At 30.9% G+C, this 22,333-nt stretch overlaps 1 protein-coding gene across 13 annotated transcripts; it reads left to right on the forward strand.

Annotated features, from left to right (window-relative positions):
• The first annotated feature begins 14,485 nt into the window (after positions 1 to 14,485).
• Positions 14,486 to 22,030, forward strand: LOC113860099 (cyclin-dependent kinase F-4-like). 13 transcript variants are annotated; one of them, XM_027492742.1, is made up of 21 exons: positions 14,486 to 14,647; positions 14,858 to 14,893; positions 15,091 to 15,146; positions 15,947 to 16,207; positions 16,276 to 16,327; positions 16,413 to 17,010; positions 17,104 to 17,182; positions 17,264 to 17,332; positions 17,426 to 17,515; positions 17,593 to 17,731; positions 18,018 to 18,120; positions 18,229 to 18,281; positions 18,435 to 18,501; positions 18,792 to 18,900; positions 19,170 to 19,235; positions 19,340 to 19,408; positions 19,497 to 19,557; positions 19,652 to 19,768; positions 20,848 to 20,879; positions 21,111 to 21,186; positions 21,440 to 22,006. In XM_027492742.1, exons 6-21 carry the CDS (start codon positions 17,003 to 17,005, stop codon positions 21,655 to 21,657), a joined length of 1,356 nt encoding a protein of 451 aa, XP_027348543.1. In that variant the 5' UTR covers positions 14,486 to 14,647; positions 14,858 to 14,893; positions 15,091 to 15,146; positions 15,947 to 16,207; positions 16,276 to 16,327; positions 16,413 to 17,002; the 3' UTR covers positions 21,658 to 22,006. The 13 variants fall into 13 exon arrangements, with proteins under 13 accessions (XP_027348543.1, XP_027348545.1, XP_027348549.1 ...); XM_027492744.1 differs by lacking the exon at positions 14,858 to 14,893 and having other exon boundaries at positions 21,440 to 21,921; XM_027492752.1 differs by having other exon boundaries at positions 14,507 to 14,893; positions 21,123 to 21,186; positions 21,440 to 21,965.
• Positions 22,031 to 22,333: the final 303 nt, after the last annotated feature.

Genomic DNA, 22,333 nt, shown 5'->3' on the forward strand with positions numbered 1-22,333 from the left:
GTTTATTATGGTGGAATACATTACTGTGAATTTTATTTTAAGACTAACTCTTAGCTAGATTATGTTATTTTGAATGGTTATATTATTTGAATTGATTAAATATTAATAAAATAAGAAGGTATTTAATAAAATAAAGTTTTTCTCTTTTCATTTGAAATCATCATTTTTAATCGGGAAAGAAGAGGAGGCATTAGATGAAATTTTAATTGATTTTATTTTTATAATTACTAAATTAATATGTTTCTAACCTATACTTTTAAATTTCTAATAATATTTTTTCCTTGTTTATAATATAGGCTAATACAGAAATAAAATATTAAAATTTATTCAACTTTGTTAATTATCCAAATATGACCTTAAACAATTGTTTAACTTTGTATGAATATAATAAATTTACTTGTTGAGTCATGTAATGATATATTAATTATGCATGTCAAATTTTAGCTAAATAAATGTTCATAGGTAAGCCAATGGAGGTTGGTTCAAGTGGCAAGTGGCTCGACATCACTTAAGCAACTTCTTAGATTCAGATTTTTGTGTATGCAAAAAATTTTCAGTGGTAGACTCACTTACAACATTCAACATTTAGGCACGCGAACAAAAATTCATAGGTAAAAAAGAATTATAGTCCATATTTGTTTTTACTTTAATAAAATTTATTTATGTTAATAGTGAATTTAAAATTATATATTATGTATTAAAATAAAGTTGGTTCATAAAATATAATTTTTTAATCATAAATAAATGATCTAAAATTATTTTTTTCCAAAGTAATCAAGTCCTAATGTAAACATAAAAGATATTGTTCCAATACAAAAAAATATAACTTTATTCAAAATTATTTCTTATTTTAAAATGACCTATGCTAGAAACGAAATTTTGGAGTGTTAACTTAGCAGTGATTAGTAGAAACTACTCTATAATAATATACTTAGAGAGCGATTCTCTATTTATACATTAGAGAGTGGTTTAATGCTAACCGTTCTCTAATGTACACTTCTTAGAGCGGTTAGCGTTGAATGACATTTTAATCTATACTTCTAAGAACTGTTCACAGAGAACAACTCTTTAATGTATATTTTTTAGAGTGGTTCTCTATTAATCACTCTCTAAAGTCACACACTTTAAAGAGCGATTTTCTATAAACCACTATCTAATATATATTTTCAGAGAGCGGTTTATAGAGAATCGTTCTCTAATGCATACTTCTGAAAGTAATTAATAAAGAACCATTCTCCAATGTCTTTTTTCTATTTTATAAATAAAGCATACTCAACTTATATTTTATGAATCCTTTCGTCTTGCTAACAAAGTTTGTCTCTTTTACATTTATAAGTTCTCTTCATCTTCTTTGTGTTCTTCGCTTTTTATGCACTAAGAAAGTTGGTCTCTTTCACATCTGTAAGTTGTCTTCGTCTTCTTTGCGCTAACAAAGTTGTTATTTTTCACATCTATTGATACCTTATAGTTCTTTCTTTCTTTCTTTCTTTCTTTATTAACCATGAATCATCCTACTAATTTATTCTCTTTTCTCTGCTTACTAGTATTTAGTTCATATAGATGTAGATTGTTTGGTTAATATAATGTACAAACTCAAGTTTTAATTTAATTTGTGATAAAAATGAAAAAATTTTGAATGTAACAATAAATTAATTTTGGTTTATAATAGAAAACACAAAAAAAAGAATTTTCAAATTTCAAATTTGCAATTCACTACTCATACTTTTGAGAGCATTTATATAAACTATTTTCTAAGTATCATCCACTTTGTAAGAGCAGTTTGCTCTCCAATATCAACATTTGAGAGCAGTTATTTAACCGCTCTCTTAAATATAATACATTGGATTGCGCAATATTTTAGAATAGTTCTAAACACTCTCTAAGTTAAAACGAAACCCCTCTCATATATCCTTTATAGCGTAGTGATGATTTAATCCCACGTTAAAGGTATTACCACAATTGACTCTTTTGAGAAAATCATGCATGGCAAATGTGTTACTTAAAATAAGTGAATGTAACTAATAGCAATGATTACCTATGATTTATTAACTTCCAATAATTAATTACCCATGATTGTAAAACCTCTAGTAATTATCCACAGTTTATAACTTCATATAATTACCAATGATTTTATAACTTCAGCTAATTACATGTAGTAATTAATATAACAAATTTAAAAAATATGCGTAAAAAATAAAACTTTTGCTTTATAAATAATTATTATATCATGTGTCACTAAAATTTAATCATATTTATTTATTTAATTATAATAAAAATATAAACTTTTTAAAGTAATTTCAAACGTTAAATAAATAATGAGTTATTCACACAATAGAATATTGCCAAAATATACATAAGTAAGTATGATCCTCTCGGTAAGAATAATCATGTACATGTTATAATGTCTAAAATAGTAGTAAGTATAAAAATAACTTTTTTATTTAAATAATACATTTTTTGAAACAATTTTTTAAAATAGGATTTTTTTAAACTAATTCTCTGTTTAATGTTGTTTTTTTTTTTCCATGGTACTAGTAATATCGCTTATATATAAACGATAGTATATTTTTATTATTATTTTAATAAGATATTGTCTTAAAATGACTAATATTATCTAGAGATTAATACGTGTCATAGATGGATGTGTATTGGATGAGTTTAGGCAATAGTAATGTGATATTTTATTACTTTTTCGTTAGTTCCTTCACTTCTCAAACGGAATCTGATGAAGTAGCACTTGAGGCACACAAGGTTGCAAACCAGAAGAAAATGAAAAGAGAAAGAGAGTGTGAGAGTGAAATTGCATTAGTGGTGTTGTTGCATGAAATTTGAATGTAAGAGCCCAAGAGGTGTTGTTGATTTTGATTTTGATTTTGAAATTTTCCTTTAAGGGAAAATGGATTTCGAATGTTGTTGCAGGGGATTCGCTGTGGGCAGGTCTATTCTTTCAAATTATGGATTCGTTGTGGCTTTACCTATGGCCACATACTTAAGGAAGGTGAAAAGCTAATGGCTGCATTAGCACGTGCTTGGTTTCTATAGATGTTTTCAACATCACTGTATCATTTCTATTACAAGTAGGATCCACGATGAAATAATAATATCTGCCCCTAAGTTAAATATTTTATTTTAAGATAATTATGTTACTATCATCTAAACTCGTTTGATATACGTCCATCTATGACATGCATCAATTTGTGGATAATATCAATTATTTGGGCCATAACTTGTGAAAATAATAATAAAAATACATTATCGTCTGTACAATACTACAACTTACATGACAAAAAAAAACATTAGATAGAGAATTAGTTTTAAAAAAAATTCTATTTTAGAAAATAGTTTTAAAAAATATATTATTTAAATAAAAAAAGTTATAAAAATATAAAAAATAATATACATAAATTATCTTTTACCTCTAGCTTAAATATACAAAAAATAAATATATCTTTCCCAAAATATAATAGATACAGTCACTTTTAGAGTTAAGTATAGGTAGATGCATAAAAAAAAAATATAGACATCCATAGTTAGTATTTTTCCTAATTGTTGTCCGTAGAGGATAACGATTAGGTACACGTGATATCCTTAGGGATGACAATGGGTAGGGTACTATAGTACCCATCCCCATACCCGCGTTTTAAAAAAATACCGTATTCAGCCCCATATCTGTGTGGGTATGAACATTAATCCTTGTACCTGTACCTGCATACCCATCTTGTACTCATTACCCGCGCTTGTTTGAGAAAAAAATATTTATAAAGAAAAATATGTTTATATAACTTCACATAGGTAACATAATAATACAAAAATTCAATATGTAGTTGCCGAACAAAGTACAAACATAGATAAAAAAAAACAAATATTCAAAGGTCATAAATGCTAAATGTATCTTAATATAATAATTTTTTAAACTAAAATTTTTAGAAATAATAAGCGAAACTAAACACACAAGTTGTTTGTCAGTGATAACCCTATCTTGTGTGAGATTTGATCGATTGACAATGTCAGAGCGACAGCGAAATAGATCTGTACAATGGTTGTCCCTTTGTGTAGGATTACTTGGTGACCTCTTGTGACGGCATTGACAACTAACTTTAATGAATAACATTTCATAGTTGTTAAGTTTTAATGAGACAGACATTGAGAATGAGAATAGAGTTAGAGTAGAGAAGTTCAATACTAACAACAGAAAGTTGATACATAAATTTTTTTTTAACTTTTGAATTTGAAATTGTAAGAAAAATAATAAATTTAATTAAAATAATATAATATAATTAGTGTATATATATATATATATATATATATTAATACTAGTATTTTTAACTCATATACTATACGAAAGTATTTTATCAAAAATACAAATTTTTGAAAAATTATTTTAATAAATTAAATATTTATAATGTATATAAATTTTAAAAGAAAAAATTTGAATAAAAGATAAATAGTTACAATAAAATTTTATAATAAAAAAATATACGTGTATATTAAAAAAATTATACTTTTTTATCTGAAAAAATTAATAAATAAAAATTAATAATAACTTTTTTATATTTATATCTCTTCAAAAAAAAATTTGAACGTGAATAAATAGTAAGAATAATATTATTTAGATTTAATAGATTATAGTTGTGTTTGTAATACATATGTTGCATAGAAAAATATTATTTTAAATTAAAATATAAATAAAATATAAATATTGTTAATAAATAATAAGTTTACGGTAATAGTAGGTAATTGTAAAATTTATAAAATATTTACAATATATTTATTATTTATCATTCACTTTATGATTTAAACATTAATATGATTTTATTAACAAAAATATTTGTGTAAAAAATATTTTATGTGTGTCATATATAAATAATATTTTAAAAAAAGTCAATCTCATATTAACTATGTAATAATTAAATTGTATTAGCCTAATTAAATGATATAAAATAGTAAATAAATTTTTCTATTAAAAATATAAATCAAAATAAATTTTTTGGTTTACTTTATTATATATATATATATATATATATATATATATATATATGCGGGTATGGGGCGGGGTGGGTACTTAGATACCCATACTCGCACCCATCCCTATTAAAATTTGTGAATTTTTACCTACACCCATACCCGTACCCGTATAGTGGGTAAATACCTTACCTATTATGGGTAAATTTTGTGGGTGTCTATCGGATACTTTATCCATTGCCATCCCTAGATGTCCTAATCTCATGGTCAGTCATTACTTGATAAACTTCATTATAAATCTCTACCAATCTTCACAAACATTGAGATTCTAGAGGTGTAGGCAATGATGATGGTTTTCTAATGAACCCTAGCGATATTGTAATAGAGTAATAAAGTGACACATTGAACGATAAAGGTGTTATGTTTAGCCTTGGGTCTAGATGGAGTATGATGATGTACACCATACCTTAGAAGGCAGCTGTGTGAGAATCCTCATCATATCTCCAATTGCCATTAGGGGTGATGAATCTACATTTTGTCAATATTTTACTTATCTTTTTAGTAGATTTTTAATGAAAAAATAGAGTTAGAAAATGTAAATACCATAAAATTTTTAATTATGTCATTAATTCTAATTTTCTTAATTTTGGTTCCATTTGCATGAATTTTATAATTATCTTTTACAATTTGTCTAAGTAGAATAATTGTACAGGAATTTTTGAACAATAATCCATGGGATTTGAGCTCTTGAGAGAAAATAAGGTGAAAGTACTTACTTCCAGCACCCAAAGTAATCACTCTAGCAAGCATCCTCCAAGGACCAAGTGGAAGTAATCACTTCCAGCACTGAAAGTAACCACTCTAGAGCCATATCCAAGAGGCAAGCTTGCGTGTGTTTACTTTCACCATTGATAGTGAACACTACAGAGCCAATTTAGAGAGGCACGACTGCACGTAATCACTTTTATCGTTCACAGTGATTACGTGCAAGCTTATCTGATTAATGAAGCTATGCATGTTTACTCCCAGTAGTCATAGTAGTTATGCGCACTATGTGTAATCACTTTCACTAGTGAAAGTGATCACTATAGAGAGGAAGAAATGCAATGGACCTGCGCATAATCACTTTCACTATTCATAGTGATTACTCCAAGAAGTATTACCTTTACTATAAATGGATTTCCACTTATAGAATAGAGATCTTTTTACCATTTTATTGTACTTTCATTCTTATACACTTTTTAGAGGATTAGGTCAGAACTCTGGGTGGCTACCAAGAGTTCATTTTTAGGATTCTTATTTTTTCTTCCTTTCACTTACTTCAAATTTTCTGGTTTTGTTGAACATTATTCAATTGCAATGTTGAACCCATCTATATGGAATGCTAGTTTTCTCTTATTAACTCCTAGCAAGTTCATAATGATTCTTGAAATCTTGATTTGATTGTTAATACAAATTTCCTTCCCATTGAATTTCATTTTCCTAATTTCTTGAGAATTGAATTAGGAATTAAATAGAGATTATTGCTTAATCAATCTAAATTCCTTTCTTAACAAGAGTTTCAAAACTCAATTTGCTTAATCTTGGGTTGGGTCTCAAATTGAATTAGAGCTCATGTGATTTGCTTAATCTTGCATGAGAGTTTAGAGTTAGTGGACACTTGTTTTAATTAACTAAATTCTAGAAAGGGATTAGTTACTGATTCTTGGTGGATTTATGATTTAACCAATATGGATGAGTTAGGGATTAATATATTTTGTTAATTGATTTTCTCAACTTAAATTTTCACTTGAATATTTGATAACGTAAAAGCAACAAAACCCTTTTTTTTTATTTTTTTGAACTTGATGCACTTTTCATGTTTGATATTTGATCTCTTACCTAGTGCTCATAAGAGGACGACCTAGGTTAACTCCATCTAGTATTACATTAATTTCAATTATATTTTGATAGAGGTTGCGACTATCTTTTCATCAAGGAGCGAATTTAACACTCATTTAGAATAGAAATGAGATGCTCAATAATAAGTCTATATTTTGGCATACTTTTATAGGTTATATATTTATGTATGACCATTATTTTATCAGGTTTTTACACTAATTTCTATGATTTATATGGAGATTAATAAAGAAGGCCATAATTAGATTTTTGGGGTGCATTTTGTGCCTAAATTAGATGAAAAATAGGGCTTCTTCTACGACCGTGCTAACTGTGAGAAGTCCAACTTTGAGGAAATATTAAAACCCTATTAAAGGAACCTCATGGGCAACAACTTAAGCATCTCTCTCATACCTCACACCTCTCTAACACATTCTTTTCACACCTTTCACCTTTTTTCATCTTCAATCTTGGGGTTGGCTAGTCGCTGACGGCTATTGGAGTTTTGGAAGCGCGTCTTGGGATTTAGAGCTTTCTTCATCTTTTCTCCACTAGAGACTCCTATAGTTTGTATTTACTTTTCAAATAACTATGGATTTATTTAATATTATTTTAGTTCTCTTTTATATTATGTCTAACTAAATTCATAGTTAAGTTATGGTAGATTCTTTACACGACTCTATGAGATTTTTATGATTTATGATAATTTTGTGTTTTTGTTCTTAATTGATGTATATCTTATTGTGCTATATTTGTATGTTAGAATTGACAACTCTTAAATATATAATAATTAATTATATTGTAGGTGATCATATCACATATAATTAATGGATCTATAGGATAAAATGAGACAAATGATTAGGGGACCAAGCTTAGTTATTCTCTTTCAATAATTATTAAATTAATAGTTCATAGGTTCTATATATTTTCTCTTTCTTTTACCTTCCATGACTATTGCAGTGATAGTTTAGAGAAAAGACTGTTATATTTACATAATCATTAGGTGTCAATAGATTTAGTATAAGTAGTTGATAATCATAAGAAAACTAGAATTAAAATTAATCTGAAAAAAAATATAGAGAAGTATAAAGGTGAAATCATACATCCTAAGTTCTTCTTAATTATTTTATTATCAAAGGCTGCACTATTTTAATTTCTTATTTTTAAATCTTTGTTTTATTTAATTTTGCATTCTTTAAGTTTAAACAATTAAATTAAAAAAAATTTGGTAATTGGAAAAACGATCCTTGTGTGATGATATTTTGGAAACTTATTTTAAACCCTTTATTACTTTTCAACGGGTACACTTGCTTACGAACAAGTTTTTGACATTGTTACGGGAGATTTTTTTTTCCTAATATTAAGAAAATCTTATATTTAATTGATTTGAGCAATTTCTGTCTTATTTTATTTTTTGTTTTGATCATTTTTAATTTTTTTCTTTAATTTGTTCTATTTGTTTGCTATATATATATATATATATATATATATATATAATTCTTTAGTTCATGCTCACTTGTTCTAAGTATTTTACAACTTGCTTATTTAATCTAGAAATTTAAAGAACTATGCGAAGACAAAGGAAAGAGTTGAGAAAGCAAAACATGGCAAAGGAAAGGAGGAAGACTAGAGGTGAAAGAGGCTCTTAGATCTCAGTTCAACTATCAAGAGACAATGATGCAATATGTGCATTATTCTGATAAGAGAATGACAAAGCTTGAACTTAAGTTGAAGCAATATATTGAAAGAAATAATAAATTATTTGCAGAGATCAAATCAGAGATAAGTGCATAATCTTCAAAGATTGAATAACAATTGGGACAAATTACAAATCTCTTGAGTCAAAGGATGCTAAGAACACTGCGAACCTAGCCAGAACCTAATCCAAGGGAGCAATGCAATGTCATTACTCTTAGGAGTGGGAAGAACCTTGAGGCCACACAACATAGTAAGGTGAGTACACTTGTGCTTCTTGATAAGCACGCCCATGCATTTGAAGAAGCATGGTCATGCTACGAGTAGCACTCCTATGATAATATAATAAGCACGCTGTGCACACAAACATGCAAGACCATGCTTCAAGTGCAAAGCTTGAAAAAGAAAAATCTACTACACAGCCAAAGCCCTATGAGCATAGAATACCTTTCCCACAATGGCTACGAGGCCAACCCCCTATGACTCAGAGTTTGACAAGTTCTTGGATAGTTTGGACAGATTACACATTAACCTTCCTTTTGTCGATGCGATATCTAAAATGTCAAAGTATACCAAATTCCTGAAAGAAATCTTGAGCAACAAGAGGAAGCTAAAAAAAGCGCGAGATTATAAATTTAACTAAAGAGTGTTTCACTGTAGTCTTGAAAAAGCTTTCGCCTAAGCTTAGGAACTAAGAAGTTTTACTATTCCTTGCACCATTGAAAAAACTCATATTAATAAAGCCTTATGTGATTTAGGGGTCAATATTAACTTTATGCCTTATTCTGTTTTCAAGAAGCTTGGAATGCATAAACTTAAATCAACCTCTGTGTTACTTCAGTTGGCAAATAGGTCGATCACATACTCTAAAGGCATAGTAAAAAATTTACTTATAAAGGTTAGAGAGTTCATATTTCCTGCGAACTTTGTAGTACTTGACATGGAAGGGGATGATGATATTCCTATCATCCTAGAGAGACCTTTCTTAGCCACTACAAGGGTCATTAGAGATGTATAAGAAAGAAAGCTCACTTTAAAGCTAGATGATGAGGAAGTCATGTTTCAAGATTTTCATTATTTAAAGTACCATTCTAGCCAAAAGTCATGTAAGTTTGTGAGCATTGTGTATAATGCTTCTCCTCCCTTAAATTCTATAAAGCATGGAACACTAAGAAGAAGGTCAAGGAAGAAGCAACCTAAGGATGAGGAGAAACAAAAGCTCAAACCACCCATTAATAAACTCCCAGATTCAGCGCTTAAATTTTCTACTCATTCTTTTAATTCTCCTTATGTGATTAACCCTTTTGATGTGACAAGTGTTATAGAAGAGAAGCTGTTAGGAAGACAACTACACATCAAAAGAGTAACATTTAAGACTCATCTCTTCTTCTCACCATAATCTAATAGGACTGTTAGATTTGTGACGTTAAACAAGTACTTGCAGGAGGTAACCTGTATCTTTCATTTTAATTTTTATTCCTTTTTTATTTCAATTTTATTCTTATTTATTTTTTTAGGATGAAGAATAAGTATAATAGGAGTTTAAAGGAGTCTAGTTAATCACTAATGTGCATAGATTCTAAGCACTAATTCATAAGCATGCCCGTGCTTATGGGCATGCATGGCCGTGCATGCAGTAATAGTTGAAGAAAAAGGGTTTTGCTTTATAAGCATTGGTGTGCATATGGTTTAGCATGACTCTGCTACTCCTCCAAAGGATTGTTGCGCCCAAGGAACAATGTCTTAACTCTCAAATAGACATTTTCTCTAAACTTATTAGGGAGTCCCTCTTCTTTCTACTTTTTCTATTGGCCTTTTTGCATAGATTTAATTCTTCTAAACATTGAAGATAATGTTTTGCTTTAAGTATGAGAGAGTTTCTAATAATATGATTGTTATTGCATGTTGTTAAGTAAGTGCATGTGCCCTTTTTTATGACTATTTGAAACTTTTTCCCTCAAGGAACCCAATTTTCCTAGATAGAAGAGCATATTGAGTAATTATTAATGGAATAAGATTTTCATTTAGAAACTAATAATTAGCCTTGTTCCCTACTTTTCTGCTTTATATTAAACATTAACCCACAAATGTGAGTTTTTAACTTTAAAGGAGATTTTTATCCTAATTTAATTAATTGTATCTCTTTTCTCATTGTTTTGTATGATTATCTCCTTAGAATTTGTGTTCTAAAACTTGACTTGTAACTGACTTAAGGTTACTTTTTTTTATTGCATGTTTTAATATGATTAAGGTACAATATGATTTTTATTCTTGGCCTTCAACATATTTGAGATACAACTAGTTGTCTACTTTGTGCTTTATTAATTTTTCTTGGTCCCTTGCATTGAAATTATGAAATACTTTGATGACCTTGAGTTTATGAATGGAGCAATTGAGTTGTTGAATAGTTTGATAAATTCTCCTCTACATCTTTTATTGTAAAAAGAAAAAAATATGCTCAAATATAAAAAGAAAATGAAAAATAACAAAAATAAAAGAAAAAGGGTTACAAATGAATAAAAAGAAGGAGGAGTAAAAAAATTGATAGAATGCTAAATATAAAAATTATTGTAAGGGATTCATTTATAAACTTAGGGGATGTTTGTAATGTTTATGACATATTGTCCCTTTACATATCTTTTCCTTCATTTATCTAATCTCAATTATTATAACCCTTTGGCCATATTATAACTTGAAAAAGATCTTATGATTTTTACTTGCATTTAATTTATTTAGTGGAGAGTTAGTTTATAGTTAAGCTTATGGTAGTACACTTTTCTTTAGAAGAACTAAGTGATATCTCCTTTTGTCCATAAACACTTAAAGAGAGAGAAAAGTAGAGTACCCTAGTTTAATGATTTAGTAAAAAGTTAGGAAATATAAGATTCTAATTGAGAAATATTTTGATTACTTATCCTCAATAATATGGCTCTATTTGTTCGTTTAATCTCATTTGTCTTGAGTTCCTTGTTGTGGTGATATGTTTCAAGTTATTTTGTACCCTTTTGGCCAAGACTTTACTTGAGGACAAACAAACTTTAAGTATAAGAAAGTTGATAAGTCTGTATTTTGACGTATTTTTATAGCCTAAATATTAATGAATGATTATTATTTTACTTGGGTTTTGTACTAATTTCTATGATTATTGTGCAGATTAAGATGAGAAGGCCAAAATTAGATTTTTGGTGCAATTTAGGTTCAAATTGATTGAAAAATAAGGCTTTGCTACAGTCAGCATGCTCAGACCCCAGTAGTCACTACAAGAGTGCTTTGACCACATGGACGACCGTGCTTACGGCCTTGCATGACTGTACTCATCTACGAAAATCCCAACTTAAAGAAATTTTAGGGTTTACAAACCCTATTAAAAGAGACCTTAGGGGGCAGGGGGCTCATCATTCTTTTTATCCTTTTGATATCATTCCCCAATGACAAATCTTTTACAAAAACCTTGCTCTTGATCTTTGGCATATTCTTAGCGAAATTTGGAGCTTTAAGCGATTGTACTTGAAGACCGAGAACTTTTCTCATCCCCAATTCTTGAGGAGATTCTAGTTTATTATTTCCTTCCAACTATAACTTTGTTTATGATTGTTTTAGTTTTTTTTTCTAGCATGAGTAACTAAGTCCATAGTTAAGGCTATGAGAATTTTTATTCATGAATTTAGGTGATTTTAATGTTTGAATCTAAGTTTGATTTCTGTTCATAATTAATGTTTGTTCTATTGCACATAATTATATGTTGTGAATTGACCATTTGTAACATAACCCTAATTAATTACATCGTAGGCGACTGTACAACAATTAGTTAATAGATCTCTAGGATAAAATAAGACAAAGGATTAGGTGGACCAAATTAATCTTTCTCTTCCAATTGTTATAAAATTAACAAGTTATGCTTTCTTTAATTGATATCTTGCATGACCATCGGGTATTGATAATATTTGTATGAATGATTGGTAAAGTTAAATAAAAGAATAACATAAAGGATTAAATGAGTAAATCTATATGCCATAGGTTTCTCTCCTAGAAGTTTAGCCAAGAAGTGTATTGTGTTTCTTGCTTTAAATTTTAGTGATAATTTATTTATTTTTAAACACACTTAATATAAAATTTGTTATTCAAACAATTAAATCAAGAAATTTTTAGTAATTGAAAATAATTCTTACGAGACAATAATTTGAAAATTAATTTTAGAATCCTTTATTACTTTTCGATAAGTACACTTGACCATGAACACCTATGTCATCATTGTCTACTAGAGACAAGAGACTCCAAGTGATTGATCCGAGTAGTTAGGCTTTCAATGATAGACTATTGTTGAGTAACAATTTTTTTGAGTCCAACGACAGTTATAAAGAGACGGTAGAGGTGCAAGGAGTAAGAAGAAATAGGATTGAGAAACATGCACAAGCACATCTGTATATAAGGCATAGTAGAAGGATAATGACCCAGAAGAAGAAAGAAAGATGTCACTAAGAGTGACCATAATATCTAAAAACATAAACTCTTTTAGTAAGTTTTATTAGTTGCCAAAAATGGAGAGAGTAAAAGAAGAAAGAAATAATAAAAGTTGAAGAAAGAAAAGAGCAAGTTTCAATAGACTACCTTGTATAACAAGAGAGGCTAGAAGAAACTGTTTCAATAATCATCTTGGTCTTATGGTCTACTAGTACTACCAGTTTGGAGTCTACTTTATCCGCATTTGGTTTTGATTATACTAGATGGCGGTCTTCATCTATAAAATGATATGGTATGATGTCTTAATTGGAAAGTTTTACCTTTATCTGTGATGGTTTAAAGAGAGAAAAAGACAATCTAAAGCAATGAAGGTCTTGGTAATTGAATGAATAATACACTTGCATAGTATTTGTTAGAGAGGGAATAAGACAATCTAACACAATGAAAATCTTAGTAGTTGAATGAATAATACATTTGGGCAGTGTTCGTTCAAAAATATGTTGAACTTTACTCATTTGGTTGACTAAGCTTTATTTTTTACGAGTTGATTGACGATTTATTTATCTACTATGGATATCAATCGAGGTTTAGCCAAAACTTCCTTATCATTGAGAATAGGATGGAAAATAATTCAATAATTTGAATTCTTTTATCTATTAATAGAAATCATCTTTTATATATTTATTAGGTAGGTAGATTTTACCATAATTAACGTAGATAAACTATGGACAGTGGGTGAAGATATTTTAACCGTTAGATCTATGTAAGAGTTAAGAATCGTCTATAATTTGTTACTAGTACTTATAATACCCATGATGCTTATTTTGCAAGTCAGTGCTTGTATAAAATCTTGGAAAAAAGTAAAAATTGTAGATCACGATTCTGTTTTATTGCTGGAAAGGATGAATGAGACTTTGTATTAGAATTTTATTTATCAGCGGCGCAGAGCATCATCTTTGTCTCAGTCGTTTGGTACATATTATTGGTTACAATTGATTGCTTCTTTCACTTCTAGTTGATGAGCACACTTGCAACCAAACCGTTTGGTCTACGAAGTAGCGCATAACATTGTGTAGGATCAAACCCTATAAGGTTGAGTTTTTCTTACTGCATTTGACGTACAGAATAAATTAATTAGTACTAATAGATATATGACAGTAAAAGCTTTAGTAGTTATTCATCAACTAATTCAAATGAGACTGATCGTATTTTTCTTTTTGAGAATGAATAGGATACTTCTGTTTAGTGGGTGGTTGAATTTAAAAATTAGAGTCTATTCTGAAATTTTATTATAAAATATAAAAATAAGGCAATAAATTCGAAAGAAAAAAAATGGGGTTGAGTAAAATATGAATAACAAAAATATATTTATTTAAAATTACTAATTTATAAATTATGATTTTATTAAAAACCTGTCATTTTGCTATTTTATGGATGAGTTACATGTTAACTCATTATATATATATATTATTCTTTAAATGATATATTTGGGGTTTGGTGGTGCGAAAGAAAAAATAGAAAACAGCAAAGGGAAGGACCAATTGGCTATTGTATTGGGTTGAATTTGCTGGTAGAGAGAGAGAGACAGGGAAACTCTGGATTCCACCTCTTCCCGTCCTTCGTGACGGTCCTTTTCCTCCGATTTCTTCAGGTTTTCCCCTCTCTCCTTCTTCTTCGTGCATTTCAGATCCGTTTCGATCTCCGTTGAATCGTTCGGATTTCTTTTTGGCAAGCCCGTGATTTCTCCCTCCCAGAATCTAAATCGTTGGAATTCCGTTGAGAATCCCTTGAAATTTTGGGGCATTAATTAATATTAATCGACGATTATCGATTGAGGAATGGTTGTCGTTTCCTGATGTAGGAGTTGATTTGGCTGTTGTCGGATTTCACAAAGGAGGTCGAGTTTGGTTTCCATGATTTATTTTAAGCGTTCTTTTTTAGGTTTTTGGTATCTTTTTAGGGTTAATTAGGGTTTCAATCCGAGATGAGTTTCTCTTGTGGCTCTGACTGAGCTGTAGCTTCATTTTCTTCGTTATATAACGGTTTTCAACTTTAATGCTCGTTGTTGAATTTAATGGGCGCTTTGTTTGCTAGGTGAATTGGCGCGTGATGAATTCTCTGGTTTATTGCGTTGTGCCTTAATTATAATGGTATTAGTTTTTCTTTTCTTTGCTTTCTGCCTGGGCTGGTTGTAGTATTTTGTGGAGGATTTTGGTTTGTGAGGCATCCTTCATTCTTCTTGTGCTTTTTCTCCATTTCTTTATTTATTTTGGATGTTTGTGTAAGTTTGGAGATGGGCTTGTATTTGAGGCTGAATCTTGATATTGGTTATCATCATATGAGCAATTTTCAATTTTGATGCTATTTGTAAAATTTTGTGAGCAATTTGTTTGCTAGGTGAATTGCTGTGCGATGATGTCTGGAATTTAGCTCTGTGGATTTATGGGAATTCTTCTAAATGGTCTTAATTTTACATTCTGGGTGTGGGGGTAATATAAATTGTGGAAATGCAAATTAAATTAGTTGGGATCGCAATTGGACCTAGACTCATATGATATGAATTAGTCTATGATGTTAATTTTCTTCATCTTAATTTAATTTCGTAACTTGTTAGATTGTCTAGAGTATTTATGTACAGGAGTTTAGTGTTTAGTTGATATACTGGTATTGTTGTCTGTTAACTTAATTTTCTAACACTGTTAAAACGTTAAAATATCTGATAGATTTCAAATTTTAACCGTCAGAAACAATTTAGAAAGCATTAACATAATAGATCTTAATTGGGCATCGATGCTTATGCTCTTTTTAAGTTTTGACATTTTTATTGCATTGGAATTATCGCATTCCCTCTCAATTTTTTCGTTGGGATTTACTTTTTGTGGCCATTTGCATTATATACATTTTAGATATTTAATCCAATATAAGATTTTCTGATATTTTCTTATTGCAGGGTGATCTGCGTTTGACTCTCAGGGTTCCTGATATATTTTTTGAGACATGGAAGGAATTTATTTCTGGTCAAGTTGCCTCCAGTATCACTTGTTTTCATTCCGAGAAGTGCTTGACTGGCGATTCTTCTTCCTTGGAAATTTTCTTCTGGTTTCTTTTGTTAATTGCACCTAGCTTTCTGTTCTACTTTAATGATCAGCACAGTGTACGTAATGCTTGCTTCTTCTGAGACAGTTGCTGCATCTTTAGGGAACTCATACAAGTAAGAGCTTATTCATGTTTGACTAAAACCTATAATAAAGTTGTTTCTTACTAAGTGTTCTTTGACAGTGCATTGCTGACCCAACATCCAGTAAAAACATCTGAAAAATCCCCTTCTGGGGTAAGAGATTAGATCTGTTTGGGAGCACTTGTATATTGTCTTTTAATTTAGCAGAGTTTAACTCAACCTTTTCTTTGTTTTACAGGGCTGAAATATGGATGTGTGAATTTTGGATGCTGCCAGCTTCTCAAATAATAGATAGGCGATTGCATTGAAACAGTGCAGACACTACTTATTGATAATTGTTGTGTTGATGTTTCTGATGGATATTGGTGGTGATAAAATATCATTTACCTGATAATTGGGAAACCAAACCAACCTATATAGATTAGATGAAGTGGCTATTATTGAACTCCTGAAATCTTGGGCCACAGTGATTTTAGTGAAAGATTAATGTTGTTGCTTTGATCGATCATTTTGGTTAGACCTAGGAAGTGTCAGTATGTTCTCCAGTACTTGTTTATTTCCACCATATGCATCGTGCTACCATAAGAAATCTGTGGGTCTAGTATTCAATAAGGCTGTGCAGCCCTTCCATCAGAAAGTTTCTGCCTTTTGACATTATTTTGCCATGACAGAGAATTGATGGTGGACTTTGCTGGACCATCTAATACCTGTTGACATATTTCTACCTGTTTCTAGGCATTGTCTGTCTGCTAGAGATAAATGCCATCTATCTTTTGCATGTTTGTGGTTGCTTTTTGAATAAGAGCTGCTTTTGGTTCTGTGGGAATAATGGAGAGGTGAATACTTGTTGCAGAAGCCAGAAGTTGTTATATTCCCTCATTTTTCTGTTGAATATATTTTAAGGTTTTTCCCCCCTTCCCTGAAAACAGGTACAAGTTAATTAAGGAAGTTGGTGATGGAACATTTGGGAGTGTCTGGAGAGCCATTAATAAGCAAAGCGGTGAAGTTGTAAGTATGCTTTGAGTTGAATGACAGTGTCCTATGTGAAGTTGTATTGTGTGTTTTCTCTAATTTGGCATAAAATTACAGGTTGCAATCAAGAAAATGAAGAAGAAATATTACTCTTGGGAGGAGTGTGTAAACTTGAGAGAAGTCAAGGTGTCACCTCTCTGTTGATCTTTTCTTAGCCTTATTTTTCATATTTTGTTTATTCTTCTGCATATATTTATTCTCTAATTTCCCCTATGGCAGTCATTACGAAAAATGAATCATCCAAATATTGTGAAGCTGAAGGAAGTTATTCGAGAAAGTGACATTCTGTTCCTCGTTTTTGAGTACATGGTGAGTGCTTGGATTTCACGGGAAATTGGTGGCTGATGTGGAGTCTAATACTAATCGGTCAATTTTTGGTGATGCAGGAATGCAACCTCTACCAACTTATGAAAAACAGGGAAAAGCTGTTTTCTGAAGATGAGGTTAGAAATTGGTGTTTTCAAGTTTTCCAGGGTCTAGCTTACATGCACCAGCGTGGATACTTTCATCGTGATCTGAAGCCTGGTACTCCAGTAATGATTTTCTGTGTAGTGTTATAGTATGTGGTATGATAAAATGGTCATATGGATTCATTTATATTATATAACATGGTATACAATGTTGCTAGGATTTTATTTTCATCATAAAATCTCACTTTAAGTTATCTATTTTAATTTGTTTAAATGTAGTTCACTGGATAATTGAATTGCATATCACGAGACAAATTCAGATTAGATACCTGGTGACTTGTACATATCTCTATTACTCTACTGAAGCTTTACTGTTTTGACACAATGTATGCTGCTTGCAGAAAACTTGCTGGTTACAAAGGACATCATCAAGGTTGCTGATTTTGGCCTTGCCCGAGAGATCAGTTCACAACCACCCTACACCGAGTATGTCTCCACACGGTGGTATGTGTTTTCAGCTCATATTACTTTACTTTATGATTATTATAAATATTATAATGTATAACGCTCTTTGTTATATTTATTTAATAACATGTATAATCCTTTGATTAGGTATCGTGCTCCTGAAGTCCTGCTTCAGTCCCATCTGTACAGCTCTAAAGTTGGTAAGCATCTGACATTGAGTAATTGCCTTTTATGGTCTTGACTTAATTTTCCCTAAAAAGAAAGTTATGTCATAGACAATGTGTTGCATGTAGTGCGGATAAATTGATGATGAGTCTCATACAAACGTTTATCAATTTTGTTTTATCTTCCAGACATTTGGGCTATGGGTGCTATCATGGCTGAGTTGTTCACTCTTCGTCCTCTATTTCCTGGTACCAGGTATTAACTTCTCTCTCCCTTTCTCCTCACTTCTACAACTTTCCAAATGGTGTCATGTTAGATAAAGCTGATAAATTTTTATCAGGGAATTCCCTGTGATACCGGGGTCCACCCTGAATAAGTTACCATGTCCATGTATTTGATTGCAATTGCAAATTAATTGTTTGTAACTTCTTATTATTTTATGGCATAATATCTATAATACCCATATAAGTGGCATCCTGGTCTAAAGTATCTTGTTAAGTGAGTGGGCTGGAAATAAACACATTCCTTTATGGCTGTACATGCAGTGAAGCAGATGAGATATACAAAATATGCAGTGTGATAGGAAGTCCAACCACTGAATCTTGGGCAGATGGACTTAAACTTGCTAGGGATATAAACTATCAGTTTCCACAGGTTAGCTTTTCTTAATTTGGGTGTTGCTGTTAGTGGTGGTCTGCTTTTGGGGAGCTATCTACTAATTATTGTGCAAGGTGTGACGTATGGGGCAATTTAATAATTATATATATCTTCTCTGATGTGCTATGTTTATTGTTTACTCCTCTGTGCTTGATAATTTCAATCCCTGTTTAATTTTGTTAGCCCCTTTCATGCCGTCTATTGATAATGTATATTGAGATGACATTGTGTTCTGCTAAATACTATCTCTTGTTTAAATTCTACAGCTTGCTAGCGTACATCTCTCTGTACTGATCCCATCCAGAAGTGATGATGCAATCAGCCTTATTACGGTAGTAGTTTTGTTTTTATTGCTTTGTAATTTAGTCCTGGTCTTCATTTTAAAACTAATAGAGTGGGATTTCTTTTTTCCGATCTTTGAATTCTATTTCTGTAGTCACTTTGTTCATGGGATCCCTGCAAGAGACCAACAGCAGCAGAGGCCCTACAACATCCTTTCTTTCAGGTTCTCTCTTCTTTACTTTTTATGCACAAAACTATATTTTGCTTTCTCTGAGTTGGTTTTTAACTTCTTCCTTTTTGAATTTGTTTAGAGTTGCTTTTATATCCCTCCATCCCTTCGCACTAGAGCTGTAACCAGAACTCCTCCATCTGGTTTGTAATTCAATTTATAGTTTCTATGGACTGTCTTATGGTTCAATTAGAGGAGATATAAACTCCTAAATCCTAATTGTCCTTTTTGTTGCAGTTGGAACCAGGGGATCCCTTGATCGGCAAGGGATCAAAAGATACTCTGGTGCTTTGCCTAATACAAAACTCACGAATAATTTTTCTTCCCCAAAATTACAACATTCCTTAGCTTCAGGTGATATAATTGGTTTCAACCATATATAAGTTAAATACGTGCATACATTTGTTGTGGCATCTGTATATCAGAGTCATTAGAAATATCTGTTTGTGTTTTAGCTGGAAAATATCCACTTTGTATTAGTACATTATTTAAATTAGCAAGTTATATCTTAATGATGGAAACAAAGTAACAACAGAAATAGACTTTTTCCCATTAGGTGAGGTCCTCTAAATGGATAAAATGATTTATACTTTCTCCTATGGCAAGTTATTGCTATAGATGAACCATCTAAAATCTAAATCCTTAATGACAAAGCTTATAGGCTATAGCCTTTCTTGGTCTCTGTCTCTCTACCTCTAATTATTGGACTATTCTACTCTTTTTGATGGCTATTCTAAAGTTCTTTGCTTATGCCTCAAACAACCTAAGTTGAGATTCTACCATATTTAAGTTACACAATAGGTGCTTAGCTGAACTTACTTTCTAATGGAATTCCTAATCCTATCTTGTCTTGTGTGTTCATCCATTATCTTAACATTTTTGTCTCTAATATTGAGCTTTTGTTTTTTTTTAAATTTTTGGGTTTTATTACTAGCATTCAATCCCATACAACATTAAAGTCATGCTGTACTGTAAAATTTCCCTTAAACTTGAGTGATACTTTTCTTTTCTAGCACATTGACACGGAACACTTCTCCATTTTATCGATTTTCTTGAAATTTTGTGGTTTACATCTCTGATTTTCCTGTCATTTTGTATGATAGACCCAAGCTACCCAAGCTATTCAGACTCTGATATGTGGTATTGTTTGGTGTCTAGTTCTCACATCTAAGCTAAAATAAATTTACGTCACTAAACTTTTTATTCCATGTACTTTGTTTTGCTTCTACACAAATGAAAGTTATGTGCTCCAAAACTTGTCTTCATATATTTAGCATCCAATTTATTTCTTCTCTTCACTATAAGTAAATATAAAATGCAGCTGAGCTTTTTCCATTTTTCGTAGTGCAGAAATAGGCCTTTTTTTAAGTGTCACTGTTTCACATATTGAATGTACATAGAACACAGTGCTAAATCATTTCTAAACATTGCAGGTGTGCAACGGAAGCTGGAAATGGCAAATGAGGTGATTTGTTTTTGCTTTCTATACTTATCTTTCTTACTCACGTCAGCCCATTGAATATCTGATGTCAGCATTAAAAAATATTCTAGATCTGTCTCAATTTAAATTCCTCTTTAATGTAATAGAGTAGTTCTTCTTTGGTGTTACTTTGGCAGACTGATATATTTTCACCAATAAATTGATTCTGTTCTCAAATTTTGTCCTGCAAATAAATTCTTTTTGATTCTTCTGAAGGATGGAATTAAGAACAAGAAGTCATTGAAGACTGCTCAACAATCAAAATATCGATCACCAGGGAAAGACAGCCCGAGTAAGCACTTTTGTCTAATACTTTTGGGACTCGTTTCATGTGAGGATTAAAAACAAGAACTAAAATATTTATTTGATCCTATAATAACTGTTGTCGTGTAAGCCAGTTGATACTGTGGTTCTTTTTCATTCATGATAAATGTTTAACACCAATTTCTGAAGCAACGTTGTAATTTTATACTGTCATAAGTGTGTTAGATAGTTACTTCAATAGTCTGGGAATAAGGTTAAAGGTTATGATGTTTGTTTGTCAGCTTCTATAAACAAAGGAAGAACAGCACGTGGGGTTTCAGAAACAGCTGAGAAGTTGGCCAATATGTCTATTGGTAGTCGAAGACAGTCCTTGGGACAAACCCGGCCGCCTCCAATGAAGGCTGGAGTCAATTGGACTTCTAAATCTGCAAACTTGTTGCTCAGGTCTGCAGAACAAATTCCAACTGGAAGAACTTGCACAAGAAAAGTTGCCGGATGAGATAAGAAGTCTTTGCTGACTTCGGAGATTCTTTGATGATCAATATTTTTAATGTTCTAATTCATCTTCCAAGAATATATGGGTTTGCACCTATCCTGATGACTTTGGTGATGATTTTTGTTACTATTAAGGCGTTTCATATATTTGTGTTTTGGGACATACCGTGTGTGACTATGTTTGGCTACACAGTTATGCTGATGCATTTTAGTCTTTTATATATAAAAGCTTTATATATGGAGTGTTCAACCGGTTGTAATGACGTATTACACTTGAATTGTAATATGTAGTAAATGGAAAATAACAGCTTGAAATTAAAAATGAGAGTTTTGCAACGCTTGCAGACTTAAATGATAAAAAGTCCTGGTTTCATTTGGCAAGAGGAGTTGAACTTGAATGATCTTGGAATTGGGCGTCTCAGTTTCAGTTATACTATCTCATGTTTGCATTAAATATAGAATGCTGAATTTTATTGACAATTAAAAGGACTTTGAAACGATTTTTTAGAAAAAATGTATTAAAGCAAGTACAGAACGGTAAAACTTGGTTTATTAAGAAATTGGCGACTGGCTTGATCAAAATGAACCAGAATGTGTACTGATTGATCAAAATTTCATTCGTCTTTCTTGAAAAATTAAAACCTTTGAAATGTCTTGCTTCCTCGATTCGTAAAATCTGC

This window comes from Abrus precatorius, unplaced genomic scaffold (genome assembly GCF_003935025.1).
Source record: "Abrus precatorius isolate BTA unplaced genomic scaffold, Abrus_2018 Scaffold2, whole genome shotgun sequence".
In the NCBI taxonomy this organism is placed as follows: Eukaryota; Viridiplantae; Streptophyta; class Magnoliopsida; order Fabales; family Fabaceae; genus Abrus; species Abrus precatorius.